This window comes from Neolamprologus brichardi, chromosome 22 (genome assembly GCF_056152115.1).
Source record: "Neolamprologus brichardi isolate AB-2024 chromosome 22, ASM5615211v1, whole genome shotgun sequence".
Taxonomy (NCBI): domain Eukaryota; kingdom Metazoa; phylum Chordata; class Actinopteri; order Cichliformes; family Cichlidae; genus Neolamprologus; species Neolamprologus brichardi.
In genome coordinates, this window is record NC_142124.1 from 27582639 (window position 1) to 27604538 (window position 21900).

The 21900-nt window shown below is 39.9% G+C and overlaps 1 protein-coding gene across 1 annotated transcript in view; it reads right to left on the minus strand.

Moving 5' to 3' along the window:
- Positions 1-21062, minus strand: part of khdrbs3 (KH domain containing, RNA binding, signal transduction associated 3) — a 136880-nt gene extending 115818 nt beyond the window's left edge. The window contains exon 1 of the mRNA XM_006795266.2: positions 20620-21062. Within this exon, the coding sequence (XP_006795329.1) occupies positions 20620-20710 (91 nt within the window). The 5' untranslated portion in view covers positions 20711-21062. The remainder of the gene's footprint in view (positions 1-20619) is intronic.
- Positions 21063-21900: the final 838 nt, after the last annotated feature.

Sequence of the window (21900 nt, forward strand, 5' to 3'; positions counted from 1 at the left end):
TGCCTGATCAATTATAACCAGTATTGCTCAGATTTAAAATCTATCAGTAAGCCAATACATGAACACCCCCACAGTCATAATGTGATTGGCTATATTTGTCCAGAACTGAATAACACCAATGAATTGCCACCATGACACCATGAGTTACATTTTTAAGAATCTGTTGTTTAAGGGTTTAATATGTTGCACAAAATTGGTAAAAAAAAAATTTCTAGAAAATGCCCAGAACAAGAACTCTGCAGGACACAAGCAGCATTATTTTTATTATAATTATATTTCGCCAAGTATTGTTCAGTTCTTCTATTATATGTGCCTATATAGCTTATATAAATGTTATATAAAGGTTTGTATAATTAACTCTGTTTGTTTTGTGAGAGCCATGCAGGATTTTGCTCATACATATAAATATAAATATATATACCAGTCTATATAAGTGCCAACCCTTTTTCATGTTGACTAATGATGGCCCCGACAGAAATTCAACAAGCAGACAGACAGAGATCAACTCCCAAGGCAGACTTTAACAAGCCTCTTACTGGGCAAATGCTGGGGTCAAACTTTACCAAGAAGCACTGCCAGATGGCACAATGAAGGAACCGTCCGCTGGAGTGCCGAAGAACCAGCACTATCTTTTTATTACCAAGGCGAGAGTGGAAAACTGGGCTGGTTATGAGGGTCATATACCCTAATTTGACCCCTTGTTTGTGGCTTTTCTATTGCTTAGACTTAATGAATGATTTACAGCCAGCTGGAACAGCAGTGACATGTTAACAGGCTGACTGAAAAGCACGCTGCATCTGTTCTCAACGCTGTATTAATGAGAACGAGATAATTCATGTTTAAAAGCAGCCATCCTAAAAAAACACACAAATTACAAATGGTGCCTTCTATTTTTAATGATTCTGTTGGCATGCTATGTGACAGGAGAAAAAGGGACACAAGAAACAGAGGAGAGATGCCCCTGAAAAAACTCTGAACATAATTAGGCTGTAATATCAAGCTCTTAAAATAGAGATGGGAGACACAGCGAAGCCAGCAGCCCGGCAGGACACGAGGAAAGGTCTCCTGGCACAGGTGGTAAATGAGCATCCATCTCCCCTCCTCTTCCTCCTCCTCCTCTCCTAGTGCATTACAGGATAACTTCTCCTGCTCCAAAAACCCAGAAAATGCACTTAACTTTCATTTACTGATATCTCCACCACCCTCGCTCATTAAAGATTCATGTTCCACCAAAGCCCGCCCTGTTTTCTTTCTTTTTCTTTTTTTTTCTGCTGTCAAAAGATGAGCGGGGCATTTAATACTTAACGCGACAAACAAGATTAATGATGTTTAATAGTTACTTAAAGGATGATGCTTGGAAGCAGGTCGCCTCTGTGTGTGACATCAAAACAATGCTTAAATGTAGGGATGTTTTCTGTAAGGATGTTTTCTAGTCCTGTTTATTATATTTGATCCTAATTGGATTTGCATTATCCTACACTGCATACAATGTTTGCTTTACTCCTGACAAATGTTGTATATTTCAGTAACAGATTCATTCTGCAACACTGAACCAGACTGTGGTGCAGACGACAGAAGTATTGTAGACATCAGAGCAGAGCCTAGACTTTTTTTCTCACAATTGGTGGGTGATAACTTCTGCTGCCTAGTAAAGTCCACTGCATTAACACTGCCACACAGAACTGGAAAATGTCCTAGTGTTGGCCTCTTGTTTGTCAAATTGTGGTTTCTGTTTTATTTATTGTTCACCTCTCTCATGTACACGTTCTCTAGAATCCAGCTGAAGGGTTAAAAGAAAAAGAAAATCCCTCCCATGTTTTTTACCAATCCCTTTTTCTACCTTTTGACTGAAAACATCACGAGTTTCAGGAAAGATGCGAAGGAGGTGAAATGAGTGCTCGGGGAATCTGATGACACCAAGACGGCAGCAAATATGTGACAGCAGATGTGTCCAAACTGCAAGCGGCAGAGAAGAGACAGAATCCAAAAATAGTCTGAAAAGTACATCAGGCCAAACTTACATGAAAGGCAAAAACTGTGATCCAAAAAACAAAAAAAAACTGGCATGAGGACACACATGAAGGTGCGGGAGCACGCTAGAAAGGGTGCGGAGCAAATGGAAGCATGGCTGTGTGCTGTATGCTGGGTGAGTAATCAGGGAAACAAAGGGAGGAAGTAGTAATAGCAACGATGAAACCAGGTGAGTCATTTGAAAATAATAAAACTGTGCGCATGTTGCATGAAAGTGGACAACCTAAAGACAAATTTACAGAGGCTGGAATTTAAATTAAAAAAAGAAAGGCTACCAGTCACATTTATGAAGTGAAATGTTAATAAATAAAACATGTTGCTCAGCCTGCTGTCCGCTCATATTCTCGCATCCCGCTGCCTTCCTGCTCCCTTTGTTAAAGCTTTCACCGTCTCCAAAGTAAAATCATGCAGAAATTTCTGGACATCATTCAGTTAGGAACCTTCCCAAACAAAACTGATTATCCAACCACAGCCTAGGTATCTTCTGTGCCTCCTTGGCTCGTTTTTTCGTTTCTTTTGCTGTCTTCACTCACATGAATGTATGTGATATAATTGTGCTGTATGTAGGTCTGTTGAATTAAAAGGTGCTTTACGAAATTATGTGCACTTTGACTGGTCATAGAGACAAAAAAAAAGCCACAGCAGAAAGCTGACCAAAAAAAAAGAGGACCGTGTCAGTCAACAGACCTTTTAGTATCACTGCCCTGTAGCAAGAGTACATCTGTCTATCATTATCTGTTAGATCCTATAAGACATGCTGTATGACAAAGGATGTTCCTGGTGACTAATTTCAACTTAACAAGGGAAAAAAATAGACTAATGGAATAGTCTAAAACTAACAACAATCAGATGTTAAATTTGAGACCCGGTTAATCGACAATGTCAAAAACTCTCTAAACAAAGGCACTTGAAAGCTTTAATCGCATCCTTTAAAAATAAATCATTTAATTATGCTTAACTGTGTGGCACCTGGCATCGTACATCGTGAACATTATACTCCAAACAGACAACAAAGAAGAATACAAAAGTAACTTAAATTAAATAAGCTAATTTTAAATATGATATAAAATATGTTACTACAAAAGATGTACACATATTATTAAAACATGACAAATTAACACCCAAGAAACGAAAAATTGTGATTGAAAAGTGTGATGATTGTGCCATTCTACTATTCATGTCTAAAATGAAAAGAAAACAATGAATCATCCATCCATCCTCTTCTGCTTATCTGGGCCGTGGCAGGAGTGGCACCTTAACCAGAGAAGCCCAGACATCCCTCTACCCAGACACATCTGCACATAATCTCTCCAGAGTCTAAAGGGTCTACCCCAGGGCCTCCTTCCAGCAGGACAAGCCTGAAACACCTCACCCAGGGCGTGACCACCTCGGCTGGCTCCTTTCAATGTGGAGGAGTAGCAGGTCTACTCTGAGCCCTTCCCAAATGACTAAACTCCCCACCCTATCTCTAAGGAAGATGCCAGCAACCCTTCAGAGGAAACTCATTGTATCCACTGAGTATCCAAGTAATTAACAATAATAGGGCTAGCAAAAAGATCATGCCTAGATTAACAAACTTCTGGCATTTTGCTACAACAATATTGTGGCTAAAAATATTAACAATTCGATTAAATAACTAGTACACGTGGTACTTACTAGTGACAATAGCTAAAATTAATCGTCTACTCGTCTAATCAACTTGTCGCGCACACCCCATTATAAGACAGTTTTAGCTATATTAAGGCTTACAGAACAAAAAAAAATAGTAATAGTAAAATAGTTTGTTCCTAACGGGGGGGGGGGGGGGGGATCAAGAAGCAAAGTTGCTCCTAGAAATCTACATTTCTTATTAGTATTATTAAAAAAATTTAAAAACTTTTGTCTAGTCCCCACAAACTATACATCCTTTTAGAATGTGCACATCGAACTCCACGGGTATGGTAATGCTAATTTTCTGCTACAGAGCAGGTTATGGCTTCAGTTTGAGTTACTACAGCGATGCACCCCAATAAGAAGAACCACCTTCACAACCCTGAAAAAGCCTTGGTTAAACCTGAGGTTACCCCACTAAGCCTGAAATCCTGCTCCGTAGTACAGGACTCTGGATCTCCAGCTGTCTTTTCTTTGAGACCGCCTCTACATCAAAAGTAGTCTTTTTGTTCATTTTCATCTGCCTGTCTGCTCCAAGTTTGCTTTGGCTCCTCTCCCTCAAAGAAAAACATAATAGAGGTATTTCTCACCCATGAAGAAATTGCGCCATGAGAAGCCAAAGGACATCTCGCAACAAAGATTTACCGCACAATTGCCACATTCTGAGTCGTATTTTCAATGTGGTCAGGCTATTTGTGAGCCCTTGAGCCATTTTTTAGGCTTTGGTTGTGAGCCTTTGAAATTCCATGCTGAGGATTAGACTTGCAAAAGTAATAAGGAAGAATGTATAGTGGGCGTATTAACTCTCTCACTATCAAGAGGGTGGAGACGGTGCTAAACTGTACAAATTCTCTACAAGCGACATCAAAAATTGGGTTATGATCTTCAGCCTCGGATATTTTTTCCATGTCACGCTGATGTTTGAGCGGTGCTTGAAAACATAATATTGTGCCTAACACATTATTTACTGAGAGTGTAGGTGACTTACACCATCTGTTTATAAAGCAACAGGCTCAGGCAGATGCTCTGCCAGCAAAGAGGCACAAGGTCCCCAGGCTTATCTTGGTAGAGGTGTGCTGCTGCTTCTCGGCACCAGCGAGGTGGAACGATAAACATAATTAAATTGAGTTGGATTACACAAAATGGATCGGATCAGTTGGGAAGGCGGAGAAGCTAATCCAGTGCAATCCTCTCTATAGAGGTGCCAACCACACAAAACGACATAAATAAAGAATAGAGTGAGAAAGGGAAGCAGTGGCTGTCGTGGGGAGATCAAGGTGAGGCAGGGGCATAGAAAGAGCTCCTGCAAGTTCAAAAAAAAGAAAAAAAGGGGAGAAAAAAGCTCCAAAGTTAAACATAAACTATAATAGATCAGTTTAGTGCAAAAGAAAAAACTGGGCTGAAAATATATCTGAATCTCTAGTGCATCTCAAAGTAAAATAAAACACTCACGCGATAAAAGGATGTTTCCGAGCGTGCAGAATGTGTTTGCACAGCTTCCATAGCGTCAAAAATGAATAAGCGATGACTTTGCAGCACACCGGTCCTTTGAGGGAGTGGGAAATCACACTTATCTTTCATCGTATCAGTAACGACAAAATATTTTGTTGGGGATGCGCAGTGCCACCCTTTTAAGCTTTTAAAACTGTATTTCAGATGGAGAAGATGAGATATAGCATGAAAGCAGGAGTCAACAACAGTGGACGTGGACTTTTTTTAAAAATTGTATTTTATCACTAACACATCAACAGCAGCACTCTATATCATAACTGCGTTTTTTTCTATTCCCACTCCCATTTCATTGCACTCACCACCCCCACCAGATTGCATTTTGCCTTTTGTAAGTGACTTTGGTACAATCCCCTTACAAATAACCTTTCCCCAGGGGAAAGAGGCTCTTACTTTCTCTACAGCCCTGCCAACCCTCTCCTTCTTTTATATCCCCATCCCTCTTTGTCTCTCAGCCTCAGGCGCAGCAAACAGATTGATACAGTCTGGGAGTTTCTACTGCTTTTCAAACTAATCCAATGTAATCCTGGTCTGTCTGCGTCCTGTCTTGGACACCGCTGTGGATCACATTATCATCCAATAAAATTTTGATTAATGATCTCTATATATGTGATGTATGAAAGCTGAAATCTAGGCTGCACTGTTAAGGTGATGAAACGAGCTTCTCAGCATCAGTTCTGCAATAAGAGATCTAAACTGGCCGGTCTAGATGAACACTTTATTTTCTCTTGGCACGATGGGGACAGCCAATCATGATAGAAGGCATGGACCGATACAATTTTTTTATAACATTAAATATTTTACATACCAGTGAAATCATACACAAGAATGGGAGCAAGATAAATTAAATGAAAATCTATTTATAATACTCGCCTAATTTTTTTGGTTTGTGCTTCATTTCAGCACATTGTGAGTCTTTGCTGCACTTTGCTGTGATTTGAATGTAGTGCGCCTTTTCTGCTCTCAGTGTAGAACCCCGCACACACAGAGTGGAGCAGGCAAGAAAATGACACAAATGGCAAGTAAAACAACCTGTTCATTTTCATCATGCTGCTGAACTGAACAGATACTGTATATTCAATTGTGACATATATTATCTGACAATGACAGACTAACACACAGTCTAACAGTTTGCATCAGACCAATATTTCATGAAAATATTGAATCAGTGCATCTTTAATCACATCAGCTATTTATATCATACTAAGACTGCACATATGAAAATAAAAAGAATCCAGTGTAAGGAGCTGTGTAGTTAACGCTCCAGCATAGCAGCAGAGTGTGGATGATATGGATGATGGTTGCTGCTGCATATGTACTAGGGCTGCCACAAACGATTATTTTGATAGTCGACTAGTCACCGATTATTTTTGCGATTTGTCGACTAATCACATCACGCGTCCATTGGACGTAAAACATACAGCTTATTGCACCAGCATGCATCTGCTCTTATATAACTATCATTAGCTTACAGCTTTAAGTGTTTAAGGTATGTGCTAACTAAAAATAAAGACAAGATGATAGTTTATTAAATTTTAATGAAATTTGGAGCTTGTTTCGGTGGAGTTTAATAAACGCAGCCGTCTGCTCGTTGATATCTAAAATATAACAGGACACCGGAGTATATTCTCGAGCATCTCACACTTCTGATAATCAGTTGTCTGCTTGACGTTTATTCAGCGGTGTAAAAACTATAACTTTAATCTCAGCCAAACCGATTTACTCAGGAACAAATAAAATACTGAAAAAAGCCAAACAATAACATTTTTAAGCTATCTAAGTGACTTATATATCATGTTTAACCTGAGTAGCGAAAGACAACGGTGGGTTTGATTGTATGTGATCAAGGAACTAACTTCAAAGGAGGAGATAAGGAACTACGGGCTGCTTTTGACAACCTTGCTCCGACTCTACAGCCGGTCCTGATGACTAAAAGAATCCATTTCAAATTCAATCCCCCACATGCACCCCATTTCGGTGGAGCCTGGGAGAGGGAGATACGTTCTGTGAAGAATGCTCTGAAGAGAACCATTGGTGCACAAATGGTCACTGAAGAGGTCTTAAGAACAGTCCTGATTGAGATTGAAGGCATTCTTAACTCAAAACCCCTAGGCTCAGACATTACGGCTATTGATCCCATAACCCCAAACCTTCTCATTATGGGCCGACATGATTCGTCACTTCCCTTAGTATCCTATTCTGATTCTGACCTCCTAGGTCGATGACAATGACGATATGCACAAATATTGGCAGATCACTTCTGCTGGAACTTCATATAAGACTATCTACCATCCCTCCAAAGAAGACACAAATGGCAGAAGGAGAACCCAGATCTCACATTGAACTCTGTCGTAATGATCATGGATTCACACCTTCCACGTGCCCTTTGGCCCGTAGGAAGAGTGACACGCCTCCTGAAAAGCCCAGATGACCGCATCAGAACCGTGGAAGTCTTAGCACAGGATAAGATGAAAACGATCTTGTCTTGATAAACTGAGCATATACTTGAGGTTTACACAGTTACATTCCCGCCTGAAAGTATGTTAAACATTTATTTTGTGACCCAGATAGAATAATAAGAGTAATATTATAACTAACTAGCCGCCGCCGCCATTGTTGGAAATTGAGCAGGGCCGCGCTATGAATTCTGGGATAGGTTGGGCCACGAAGTATACACCCGACCCATCCTTCAACTCTGTGGAAATGAAGGGTGCATTTGTCGGAGTCTTTGGCCTACAAATGCGGGCACAGGAGGATGCGGTTCCTGAATTTGGATAAAGCTACGATAACGGACACTGCTTCTTCTTCTTCTACGTAAATATTCACTGAAAATCTTATATAGATACAACATTAATTCAGCATTTTAAGCTTTCATTATTTTGTTTATTAATTTAATAATTTTTGTTTGATTATTTTGTTTAATTGTCTTGATTATGCACAATTTTGAAAATATATTACAAATAGCCAATCTGCATGGAAAAACACTATTTTTTCAGGGAAAACAGTAGTTTTATTGTACCAATACCTGTATCTAAAATTTTAAACCATACCCAGTGCTGTCAAGGACCTAGCAACACACACCTATGACTGATCTTCTAACCAGAGAGGTGGAATATCTGCTTACAGCATACTGCTGCCTAAACAAGTGCGCTTTGCATTATTTAAGCAGCTCTGACCGTCCGCTTTAATTGAGTCTCCTCTTGGACAGCCTTCCTAGTAGACAGCTCAAGGCAGGCCCTCAGCAAGGTATGCAAGCTGGTCGAGGAGGAAAACGCACATTTCTGTGGCATGTGAAATATGAATGCAGCGTTTAGACCTGAGGAGTGTGTTCAACATGGAAATTTGACAGTCTCAACATTAAATCAACATACTGAGCCCACGGCAAGCTTTGCGCCAGGTGGAGACTGTATTCTGTGAAATGTGGTGATGAGATTGTGTGGACAATGATAGAGATGCAAGGAGAGACCAATGAGCCAAAAGCTGGAGAGGAATCATGCAATTATTAAGCACTGTGGCGTGGAATGAGCAAAAAAAGCGCCCAGAAAAGCCACAGCCCATAAGCTACAACAGGAATGCTCTTAGTATTGGACAGTGATGCTAAAACAATGCCTATTGGTAACGGCTTTAAAAACAAAAAAATACAAAAAATTAACAAAAAATAAACAAATAAAGCTCTTTAGTACATTAGTTAATGTTATAAACAAAATTATAACTTTCCCCCCAAAAAAGTAAAAGAACAAAATGTGCACAACTAAAAAAATGAGACTATAAAAAAAATATTTATGCCAAAAATGCTAATTTTAAGTAATCTGATTACAGGTGACTTTGTCGTGTTATTTAAGCACAATTTAAAATGTTATATTACATGGTCAAATACAGTTTTTTCGCTTACTATACATTTAGTTTTTACCAAGCATATTTTTCTTAAATAAATAATTGTTTAAACAAATAAACCTTTGATTTTATAAAGATACATATTATAAGATACATCTTACTCAAAATTGTTGCTTTATGTTTATGGAGCCAAATAATTTTGGCTCTTTTTTTTCTGATATTCATGGTATTTAGTACTTACTTGAGAATTACTTGCTAAGCGTACACTGTATTGTGCACATCAAGCAACCATGGTATTAACATCAGTTGCAGTCTTGTTTCTGTAGTGCACGTAAATATAAATTATTCTTATTTATCTTTTTACCTAGCTGGTAGTTTATGATGGGCATATACTGAAAATGGCAAATGGAATATGGAGTATAACTGGCACATTGGTACACATGTGGTACATTGTAAAACCAAAACAGTGAGCTAAAAGCCACTAAAAGGCCCCATTTAGCTAGAGGAAACTACAGATAAGTGACATTTCTCATTGGGTTCATCACTTTAAGCAATTCCGTTTTCATTACATACATTTGCCATGGTTTTCTTCCAGGCCTTTAATGACATATATCAGCGGTCCCTAACCTTTTTTGCGCCACCGACCAGTTTATGTCCGACAATATTTTCACGGACCGGTCATTAAGGAGTCATGGAGAAAAAGACAAAATAAAACCAGTACTGGTACCAAAAAAAAGAAGACTTATTCATAACACACAGGAAAAGACCCAGGGAAACTGAGTTAATGATAAAAACGCTAAAAAAATAACGATAAAAACGATAAAGACGATCACATAAAGATAATCCCACCCGAGCCTAGGGGTGGGCCATAGAAACGATATACGATAGAAACAATATAAATTTGACCAACGATAGAGATTTGGACTATACCGCTCTATCGCGATAGCGCATGTTGATGATGTCATCAAGCGGCACCTGTTTTGGTCGAAAGCATCGCAGTGGCTACAACCATTATCATCTGCAAATTATGCCGGGCGACAGTTATAGCAAAGAGATGAAGCACTTTTGAAATATGGGGAAAGCCAAAAACTGTGCTTCCTCCACTTCCGTAACATTGATTCATTAATATTGAATTCTCTCGCAGCTGCTCTATTCCCATGTTCTTGCAGTATATTAATAACTAACCTCGTATTGTGGATGAATAATCTCAGTTGTTCTCCTGACTGAAGTTTGGCCCGTGTATAGCATCCTGCTGTGCGATTGCATTTGTCCCTGACCACCAGAATCCCTCACGTTAACTTTTATTGAGTGGAAGAAAGGTTGGCGTTCATCTTCCAGCTTCACTGTGCTAATGTTATGCTAACATAGCTGTGTCGCTAGCAATCACGTAGCACAACATTATATACCAGGTAGTCCAACTTCAGTAACCCCTCAAACGCCACTGCTGTTTAGTTTTCTGTCTTCATTTATGTCGGAAGTGATAGCAGAGCTGTACGTTTTAATTAGTTTCAAAAATCTCTCAGCCAGGACATGGTATGTCATGTTTAGGTGTAAACTAGCGAGCTAACTTCCTGTTAACTTCTAACTCCGTTAAATTTAATAACTTCTGTTTTCATGGATGCCTGGATGTTAAACTTAATTGTTACACCTGGTAAAGCAGCAACGCTGATCGTTTTTAACTCTCAGTGTTCGTTTGACTTTGGGACCTGAAGGGACGGAGTTTTGGACCCAGATTATTCCGTGAAGCTCCTCACTACGGCAGCCGTAATGCTCTGACAATCCATCAAGCAGTGCGGCTTACCAAAGTTGTACTAAAACATTTTTTAACAGATTTCTGCACGCCCAAATCGGTTCAAGGTGAGTAAGCACAACCAGAATTCATACATAAGGCACACTCTTGATTTTTGAGAAAATTAAAGGATTTTAAGTGTGCCTTATAGTGTGGGAAATACGTTATACAGAAGAAAAGAATATATCGCGATATATATCGTTACCGCACTTGCTTCAAATTATACCGCGATATAAATTTTAGGCCATATCGCCCAGCCCTACCCGAGCCTCAACTCGGGTATCAAACAACTCAGTACTGTTCCATGGCCCGGGGGTTTGGGACTGCGGACATACATAATAATTATTATTAATATTATTGTGCAACACAGGTGGTTTAATCACTAGCTCCTCTACTCTATATGTTGAATGAATCTTAAGGCAACCATTTTTACCCCTTCAAGGGGGTAAACACATATGTATATTTTTTATATATAAAAAATATATGTGCATGTTCTTAAGCAGTAGAAGCTACATATTTGTACCATATTTGTAAAAGAACATTGCAATAATTTAATAAAATTGCATGAGCTGTGAGAATTGCAAACTATTAAATATAAGAAGTTTTTAGTTTTTCTGGTAAATTTCTCATATAAAAAACAGCTAATAAGCAGCTCTGATACACTCATTTATAATTGTGTAGGAGTGTGCTCTATAGCTCATGAGTTACACTTTGAAATTTGTATTTGTTAGTCAACAATGTGTTATTTCTCCTTTGAAAACACACAAAGCCTAGCTTTAAAGAGAAAATATACGCCCACATGTATGGAATGAAAAATTAAATTCCACATACACCAGTATGTGGCTGAGAATAATGAAGCCCTATATAAATATGTGCTTAATAAAAACACATCAACTTCTACCAGAAGAAGATATGTATAACATATAATACAGAAAAGTTTAGTCATTTAAATTAAAAGGTGCTAATGGAATTGTAACATTGGGAAGTATACATTTATATGTATTGTAGTGAATTTTAAAATGGATGCATTTTCTAACAGCCATTCATACACAATAAACACTTTTGGAAACAGAGACACAGTAAAAGTCCATTTCTGTCTCTACAGTTGTCTACACTAATACTAAAGAGTGGCTTTAACTGTGTGCCCAAAACAGGCCCAAAACAGATACATATACATATATTCATACTTCTTTGCAAATGTTGCCTCATTTTAAGGATTTTAAGGTTTACTACCAGTCTGTGTGTGGCCAAATAAGTTAAAATACTAACTTTACTTTTAGATTTTAAGGTTTTACTAAATTTAAAGTAGATAAAAAACATTTAATATGTTCTAAGAAGTATCTAACTCTGTATCTGTCTTTAATATTGGTGGTGACTGCTGGGTTTTCTCTGGTAGTCAGGTTCCTCCCACAGGAGTGTGCTTTATTGCTTATGAGTTTTTTTTATTTGTTAGTCAAACGCTGTTTTTTTCTTTTCTTTCAAAACTCACAAAGTCTAGCTTTAAAGAGGGAGAAATCCGCCTACATCGTTGGAACACAAAATCTAATTCCACATATATATCAGTAGGTGACTGAGAATAAAAACAGGACTTGATAAATATGGGCTTAATGAAAACGCATCAACATCTATCAGTCTTCCTCATGAAGGCAACAAAGAAGCTATATGTATTAAAGATGGATTAAAAACAGCAGGAAATGTTGCATTGTGAAGCAAATATGTATTGTTATGAATTCTAAAATGGACACATTTTCTTGCACACACTCATACTTCATATACTCTCTCAGAGATAAGGATGCAGGAAAAATCCATTTGTGTACCTATAGGAATAATCTACATGATTACTGACTGAATAAAATAATGACATAAATAATTATTGGACCGTAAGGTAACTATGTGCACCGTTTTAAACGTCCAAAAGGTTCATATATATTTTACCAGGCAGTAAAAGATACATATTTGCACCTAGAAGTGAAAGTATGTATCCTTTACAACACCAGGAAACATCCAAAGGACAAAACTTTTTCTCTAAGAATTTAAGATTTGTTCTCCTGTCCTCTCACAGGGCAAAGATGTACATGTTAGGTAAGTATTCCCCAAATCTATTGTGGGTTCAGATACAAAATAAAGCTTTGAGGAGTCAGTAAAGTTAGAAAGGCCACATACATACCTACCCAACTCAAGAAATTACCTGAATAGCTACCCCTATGTCACCCTTTGTAAAGGGTCTTCTTGTTAAAATAAGTACCCCCTCAAAAGGATACAATAGACATACCTAAGGACAGAATATGCTTTGAGCACTCAGAAAAGTGTTTTATGAATGCAGTCTATTTACCATTCTAATTGATAACTAGTGATTGTGTTTGTTTACATGTACCAGTGTGACTCTATAACTTGAGTAACATTAACATATTCCAGGTTTTACATTTCAACTGTATTAAAGTCTGTGAAGGTTCTCAGTCATCCAGGTCATCGTAGTCAAAGGAGCTTGCAAAGAAAAGCGTCTGGACTTCTTTAAGTTACTTGAAGACGTTTCACCTCTCATCCGAGAGGCTTCTTCAGTTCTAAGGTCAAATGGTGGAGAGTCCCAGATATAACCCTAGTGGGAGTGTCCCCCCACAGAGGGACAAACGTCTTCAAGTAACTTAAAGAAGTCCAGACGCTTTTCTTTGCAAGCTCCTTTGACAACTGTATTAAAGCTTATCAGGTGCAGCTTCGAAGTGGCTCATTACTGCTGCCCTAATGAGCGAGAACATGCATTTCACATTAGCGGAGAAATCAAGGAAAACATGTGATCCGTCACGCCTGCAAACAAGCAGGATTTTGGAAATAGCCGGGGTGTGCCTGCGTTTGTCCTGGCCTACATTTCACCCCTGGATTCCAGTGGGAGCTGCTGCGAAGCAGGAGACGGTGCTCCGCAAACAGCCCTTAGCCACGGCAACGCTCTGCAGACTCGTCTGCATGCAAAGCCAGTTTCTGGAGCTCCGCTTTTCTGCTCACTTACAGTTCACTTGCGAGTTCACTACATCTGTGGGTCAGATCACCGGTCAGGTCCCGGCCTCAGACAGATTCAGTGCTGTGGCTGCGCCTTCACCTCCACCTTGCTGTGTGGCTCAGCATGTCGGCCCGCCGCAGATCCGCAGATCATTATCGCTATCAAGTACTGTTTCCCCAACAAAATGATATCTCTGCCTTTGATCCTATGCCAAAGCTTATTTCTGCACACTTCTGGGCATTGTATCCCACAGACTGCTCTCACTCAGGACACAAAATCAAGCATGGCTAAAAATACCCCCTGTTCTTCAGATGAGACGGAAATGTATGAATTAACAATAGGAGCATCATGTCTGAATTAAGGTTACTTTCCCACACCTGCTCATTTTTTGCAGATGTTCTGTGTGTGTGTGTGTGTGTGTGTGTGTGTGTGTGTGTGTGTGTGTAGGTGTGTGTGTGTGTGTGTGTGTGTGTGTGTGTGTGTGTGTTGCTGTTAGGGTTTTTTTTTTTATGGGGAAGCTAGCTCAGGCTGTTAATGTAATCCAAACATTGTGCCAGGCTCCCGCTGTGGAGTATCCAATTAAAAAAAGCATCTTATGTGTGGGACTGAGGTTACAATGTCCAAACTGGGCCAGAGGTCCTGAAAGATTCAGAGTGGGCTGCACGCAGCTCTGCAGACACATCCTGAACAAACAGAATACATCTGTTGCAAGGAGACACTTGTTTACAACTAGAAACCCACACAAAAACACGACTGTCTGTCCTTTGAAGCACAGCAAATTTTGTTTCAATGATCTTTAATAATCAAAGGTGTACACAAAAAGTTTGTATCCTCTGCCTGATATTGTGGAGGACTGCAAAAATGCCACGGTGGGTGGTACAACTCCAAGGTGATCAAGGCTGTCAGCTTTACCTCCTTTTAATATTTAGCTCATCAGTGTGCATCGAGGCTGCAACGTCAAACGAGAGCTGACAAATCTTTGAATCTCTCGCATTTTCGTCACATAGTCTACCACCTCACTTTAGAGCCAAACAAAATGAGTTGACAGCGAGGAGCTAATCAGGAGTAGAGTAACACCTACACGCAGAAAAAAAGCTTACATTTCCAAAAGCATTATCAACAAGACTGTCAATAATGTGTCTTTAAAGTTGTCCTCTTTTTTTCTCTATGCTTTTATGTAACTTTCTTTTTTAATTTTGTTGTCATGGTTTGTGTTTGGTTTAAGACATATATCTGTAACACTTTTCTCTACTCCTTCAAAAACAAGTAAGTAAAGGTTCATCCAATATTCCTTTTCTTTGTTGATGCTGTGCTATTAAAAAGACAAGGCCTGGTCATTTGTAAAGAAGTTTGCACTCATTTCCATTATTATTACTATTAATATGTAGAATTTGTAGACAGGGGAGGATTTCTAGGACCTCATGCTTTATAGTTTCCATAGCCCTGACCAATCACATTTGAGCAGGCTTTGCTGCAAGCAGGTAACTGGCCTATCGGACATCATGTGGCCTTTAACTTATCCAATTTTGCTAATTTGGGAAAGCAGCTGATGAGTTCCCAGACTGCATTTAAACAAATATAAAATGTATTAACATATCATATGTGCTAACCATAACTCTAATACACTTTGGGAGAGCAGCACCAACAGTAGCAAATGGTGCTTTGCAATATCAAACTGAAAAAAATACAAGAATCCAAATTATCTGTTGAGATTATTTAAAATATAACACTAAATGTTATATTTAGCTACAGCAGGTGGTAGAGCACCTGGCTGTAGCTAAATATAACATTTAGTGTTATATTTTAAATAATGCTCTCAGGTGGTAGAGCAGGTCATCTACTGATCGGAAGGTTGGTGGTTCGATTCCTGGCTTCCCCTAGTCTGCATGCCAAATATCCTTGGGCAAGATACTAACCCCAAATTGCTCTCCGATGCATCCATCGGAGTATGAATGTGTGTGAATGTTAGCTATAAAGCACTTAGAAAAGTGTGAATGGGTGAATGCACAAGTTGTGTAAAGCACTTTGAGTGCTCAGATGAGTAGAAAAGCGCTATATAAGAAACAGTCCATTTACCATTTACCATTCAGGGCATTTATTTTTTTTATATAGTTTAACAGTATCATTCACATCATAACATATCTCAAAAGCTTCTGTGTTAATTACAGTTAGACGTGTCCACAACATAGACAGCATAAGCAAGGTAAACTGTCAATAAAATCCACAGAACTGCACAGTTAGGTTTGAAAACTCTTCCATAACTTGAGGTCTGCACTTTTGACACAAGTTGAAACAGAGAGTCAGTGGGACTGTGTCTTGCTGCTACATCATCTTAAATCAGTCATGTGATTTGGCCATTTGTTAACTCTCGAGACTTAATTATAAAATGTCTCATTAATCCTAACCTTTTAATATGTGTATATTCACATGCTAACCTTGTTGTAACTAGGGTTTCTACAACAAGCAAAGCCAAACAGACCTCAGCTGACCTGTGCTGCATCTATCCACTGGGAATTCCCGGTTCACAACAGGTGGAAACAAACCCAGCCTCAGAGCTAGTCTACGCCTAGTGCCAGTCCCAAGATCGGATAAATAGAATGGTTGCACGAGGAAGGGCCTCCTGTCTAAAAATGTGTGCCAAATCCATTGGATCCATCAACTGTGGCGATCCCTTGGAAAAAGCTTCCCAACGCCCCCCACCTCTTTCTCCTCCTGTTTGCACAGGGACTGTAGCTGCTGGTCTCTCTGCACTACCACACAATTAAGAATTAACAATTGCATCGCACTTCATGAATCCTGTACAACACTGTATCAAGTCCCTTCTCCCCTTATAGTCACCAGGGTCTGGCAACTTTTCTAATGGAAAGACAGTGGCTCCTAAAATTTATTTTTACACTCTAAATTTATTTTCCTGTATTCTATGTGCATTACTACAGTGACTGTAAGCTAGGCTTCCAGACCTGCAGGTGATGTACAGCTGAACACTGCACCTGAACGCCTCCTGTGCAGACCCACGCAGAGCACCAGAGCTGCTGCTCTGCTAACATTCTGCACGCTGTGCAGACACACACGGCTTAAAGCAGATTCATTTCCCCCAAGTCAGCAAACAGTCCCACCTTTATCTATTATTTTACCGCACATTACTTCTTAGATGCTTTGATGTCATCACTCGGGTAGCATGGCTTGCTAGATTTCTCCAATTTGCATCTCCACTGAGTGAAGAGAACAATAAAAGCCTTGTTCACTAAGGGGAACAAAGCACACAGAGGATCACATCAAATATGAATGGAAGCGAAGTAGAATTCCACAAATAATGTGAAATTTAAGATTGTTTCTAAGATCCTGGATGAACTTTTGCTCTCAAAACAACTAGTTAAATTCACAATGGAAATAACAATTTTTTATTTCATTTCATGTTAATAACAGATGCACTTCCTGCCACATGAGGTGTTTTCGTACCTGGAAGCACTTCATTAGTATGCTGCTGAGGATTTTTCATTCCAGGCAGACTGTTAGTCCTGCTTGTCTCTTGTTTTGGCTTAAGATATTCCTCCAGCTCCAAGAGCCTGATGCTGCCTGTATGCGGCTTGTCACAGGGGGAAGAGATACGCTCCTTGCGGGAGAGGAGCTTTGCGAATGGCTCAAACTTATCAAAGCAGTCCGCCCCGTCCCCGAGCTTCCAATACAATGCCCCCCTAATTTTTCCTGAATGGAAGTCTCTCCAGACCCGGAGTAATCTCATATTCGCCGTGTGCACGCAGTAACTCCAGTTACTCCGGCTCTGTTCCCTGCATCCCCTGCCAATTGCATAATCAAGTCCAGAACTCATCAGCAAGATGGCAGAAGAAGTGCTCTATTAAGCCGCATCGTGTTCCATCTGTTGTGTAAGAGAGAGATAACAGTATTTACAGTTTTGGAGTTGTGGCAGACTGTTTCGGCCAAATTTTGTGCACCGCAGAGTACCGCTTACTTCATAAAATGTCACGGATTAATTCTGCCACTGCAACAGCGTCCAAGTGCAATCTTTGCCCTCGACGGAAATATCGCCAACTAACTTTATTGGAAGTACTACATTAAGAACTTGTTGTACAATATTTTACTTCACACTCTTTTTTTTTATTTCTTTTTTGGCATATTCTGGCCCATACTTTAAGTATTCACTCACTTTTATTCCTTTCCGGTAAGATATTTGCTAGAACTCTACAGAAGACCTGCCATGTGGATAAAGGTCTTTAAGAGAGAGTCTGTCACAGAGGTGGCTGGTAAGTGTCTTTCAACTAGCATTAAGGATTCGGTGCTGCCATCTTCCCTCTATCAGCAAGGGAAATGAGTGTTGTTAGAAAAAAAAAATCTAACCTAGATCTGAAAAGGAGCTGATAACCAAAAGTGCTGAGTGAAACAAAGGCTTATCTGCCTTACTGAGTGGAATGGATTTACCTTACTGTACATGAATCAGCTCAATGAAAAATGCTGCTTTTTCAAATAAGACCCAATGGTTGATATTGTGAGGCCTCCAAAATATACAGACCTAACAGAGGACAGTTACTCTGTTAGTCTAGAGTCACTTCTGTTTACATTTCACTATATATAAAAAAGGAGATCAAAGCCTTTTGGCTCTTGCATTTTTCATTGTCTACCTTCCAGTAAAGAATGTACCACACTTTTAAACCAGTCACTTTCATCAGTAGACTGTGAGACAGAGCAGCGGCAGTGGAATAGTTTTATTTATAATATTGTGCAAAAACTTGTTAAAACAGAAAGTCAGTCACAGAGTTTATGCTTTACACTGTGCTATCTATATTTTTAATATTTAGGAGCATGTATAGGAGTGTAATAGAAGTATAATTGCTTCATTTTTCTGTGTACACTTCTGTCCTTGCAGAACCTTGTAGAAAAACAAGGTGCAACACTCACTGGACTGTTAACAGGGCATGGAATATTTAACACACCTGACTTTTACATAAAACCACCATGTTTTTATTGCGATTTACTCCGAAAAGAATTTAAGCAAACTGACCTAAAGAAAAGTTAGTTAACCTAAAGTTAATCCCATCCAAGTTCTTTATTATGGATGTGCCGTACTTAAGGACGAGTCAAGACCTTGACATCTCTAATTTTAAGTTAGATACCCATTACACAACCTCAATACAGTAATCTTTATAGTACATACAGTCAGAAAATGTTGGCATAAAGGACCCATATTTAACTAAGTGTTTACATCGTGTGTTAAGAGACAGCTTGTGTTCATATCCCCCCCACACTGCAGCACATTTGAACAATATTAACAATGATCATCTCAGTCATAGTGGCCCATTAACAGCTCAATCTTTACACTGTTCTCGCACACGCAAACACTGGGAGCCGCAATGCACATCTACACTAATCAATCTTTGTCCTCAACACAACTAAAACAACCAAGGCAACAGCACAAATTTAGAGATTTTAATGCAAAAGTGAAAGCTCAAACAAGTATGCACAACTATACTCTTCACTAGGTGTGCAAAACAGACGGAAAACTCAAAATAATTAAGTACATTTTAAACACCTGCATACATTACATTAAAGAGCCTATTTTAAATTAAGGGACCACCCGTTAACTGCTTTCCTGATTTCCCTTTTCCTGTCATTTTCAGATCACTTTACATGTTCTTTTATATTGGCTCAAACAACCAGGGATCAAAATAACCTGTAAACTGATTGTAACTATGGCAAACTCCAGCATCTTAACACCATTAAACTTGATTCGTGCCTGGCTTTGCTCTGAGCCCCAGCGAACCCCTTTAACCCTGAGATCCCCCAAGTTTGCGAGACAGCGAGTAGAACTGGCGCAGGTGTCGGCATAAAAAGAGCTGGGATTCAACAGAATTAGTTACAACCCAGAAGGACTGCTTACAGACCTGGACTCCTTGTCTCGTCTGTTACCTGTAAAGGCACCAACAGCCTGCTCGACTCTCGAACAAAGCCCGTGAGTCCTGCTTGAAGGATGCACTTGGCAGCTGTAAAAGCGCACTCCTTAGAGCTCAGGAGTCTCCAGAAAGTGTTTGCAAGAGAAAAAAAAAAAAAAAAAAGGGGGGGGGGGGGGGCGGCAGCTTCAAAGCAGGACCCTGTGCAGCGGATTAATTAAAGCGTCTGCATGCGAGCGCTTTTGTCGCTCCATCCACACACGCACACACACACACACACACACACCATTTCAGTCACGTCCGTGGCTTCAAAGTGGGAAACACTTCTATCTGAATAAAGAGCGATTATTCCTGCGCTGGCACCACAGCTCACACATGTCAGCACGGGGATAGAGATGAGGGCAGCCTGTAAACTGAGATGTCATTCCGTTCCTTTCACGAACTGCAGGCTAGCATTTCATGGTATGCCATCAGAAAAATAAAAAAAATATATAGGATATTCAGATATTCACTTTACCGGCATTTTCCCCGGCTTTATGACATATCATATCCACTAATTGCAAGCTAATTAAGACGAGCTGAAATGTCATCATTCACACCAAGGCTTGGCCAATTTAAAGGTTTGAAGGTGCAGTGTTTAGTCTCTCCTGCCATATTTTCTTCACTACTGGAGGCTAAAGCACAGTGTGAGCATGAAAACTTGGCAAAAACAGCCCTGTTGCTAAAAAGCACCTCGCTGTGCTAGTGTGACCAAGGGAAAATTTGTAAGTACCTCTTATTTTTAACTCAAAAGTGGGCGGACTGTTGATGTCGTGTAGCCTGGAGACCAAACGTTAACAACTAAAAGTTCTTACTAAACATTTTTCGCGCAGCTCAAGTGTTTACTTCAGTGTTTATCCACGGACGCTTACCTTGATCCAGTAGCCTCAGGGAGTGCTGAAAAGACGGATCCAGCGTGTCCTTCTCTGCCATGAGCTCCGGTAAGTACTTTTCGCTCCCCATCTTGTCCTGCGCTGCTTTCTGGGCTTCCAGCTACACTGCTCAAACGCAATTCAAGAAAAGATAAAAACAAAAACTTGCTCGGCGTCCAGGAGGCTCCAAGTTGGGAATATTTGTGTGCGGGGAGGAAAAAACGCGGGCTCTAATGTCATCCGCGCTCGCGCTAGAAGAGCATTTCCCGGTCCTCGCGGAACACACACACACTCTCTCTCTCTCTCTTTCGCACGCGCGTGCGCGCACACACACACAGTGAGCGTTTAAATTTGAACGGTAGGTTTTATCCCATCCAAGCAGAAGGCAAAGCCCAGCTACGCATTACACCCGGAGCGGTCCTCTCCTCTGTGGGTGAAGGGGCTCTTTGAAGCTCCCTCTGTTGTATCCAGAGCTGAACCGAGGCGGAGGCAGTGATTGGTCGCCGCGCGCTCACGTAGCGGGTGGAAGGGGGCGGAGCGACACTTGGGAGCTGTCCGCGGTGCTGAGTCCCGCCATTACCATATCATTATCATAAAATCACCATGAAGAGTGGCAATTGAGAAACACCCAACTAAAGCAAACACTCCAAGAGTAAGAGTGTGTTTTGTTCTGTGCAATGTAAATAATGCACATTACTTCCACTACAGCTTATTACACTCTAAAGCCCCTTTATTTTTCAAGATACACAGTACAATTTGCTATGAATAAAAAGATGCTATTAGCATAATAAGTTTGTGTTTCAGCACTGGGAGACACAATAAGGGTGTCTAAACCAGGAAAGTGTAAGTTTCAGAACCAGTCTACGACAGCCATTCCTTGTTATATTAATCTGTACCGAAATTAGTTGGCAGTCCAAGATGGCGGCACTGAACTTTACTGCTGAAACATTAGTAAAGCTGTAAACTTTTACTCTGTGCTGCCACCGTTGTGTATTTTTTGTCTAACTAAATAAGCCATATGCAGAGCACTGATAAGGCTCCATGCATAAATGTGTTTTTATGCACAAAAAATAAGTACTATGCTGATAGTACTACCGGATTGACTCTACCCTGCTAAGAACTAAAATAAATCCTGTTTTACTTGCTCCTTGTGGAACACGGTCACTAGCGGCATTCAAGTTCTGAGGTATCTGGAATGCAGTCTTAGAAACACTACAGAAACTTCCATTTTTGTATTGTTGCGGTTGAAGGCAACGACTATTATCAGTTTGCTGCTAGAAA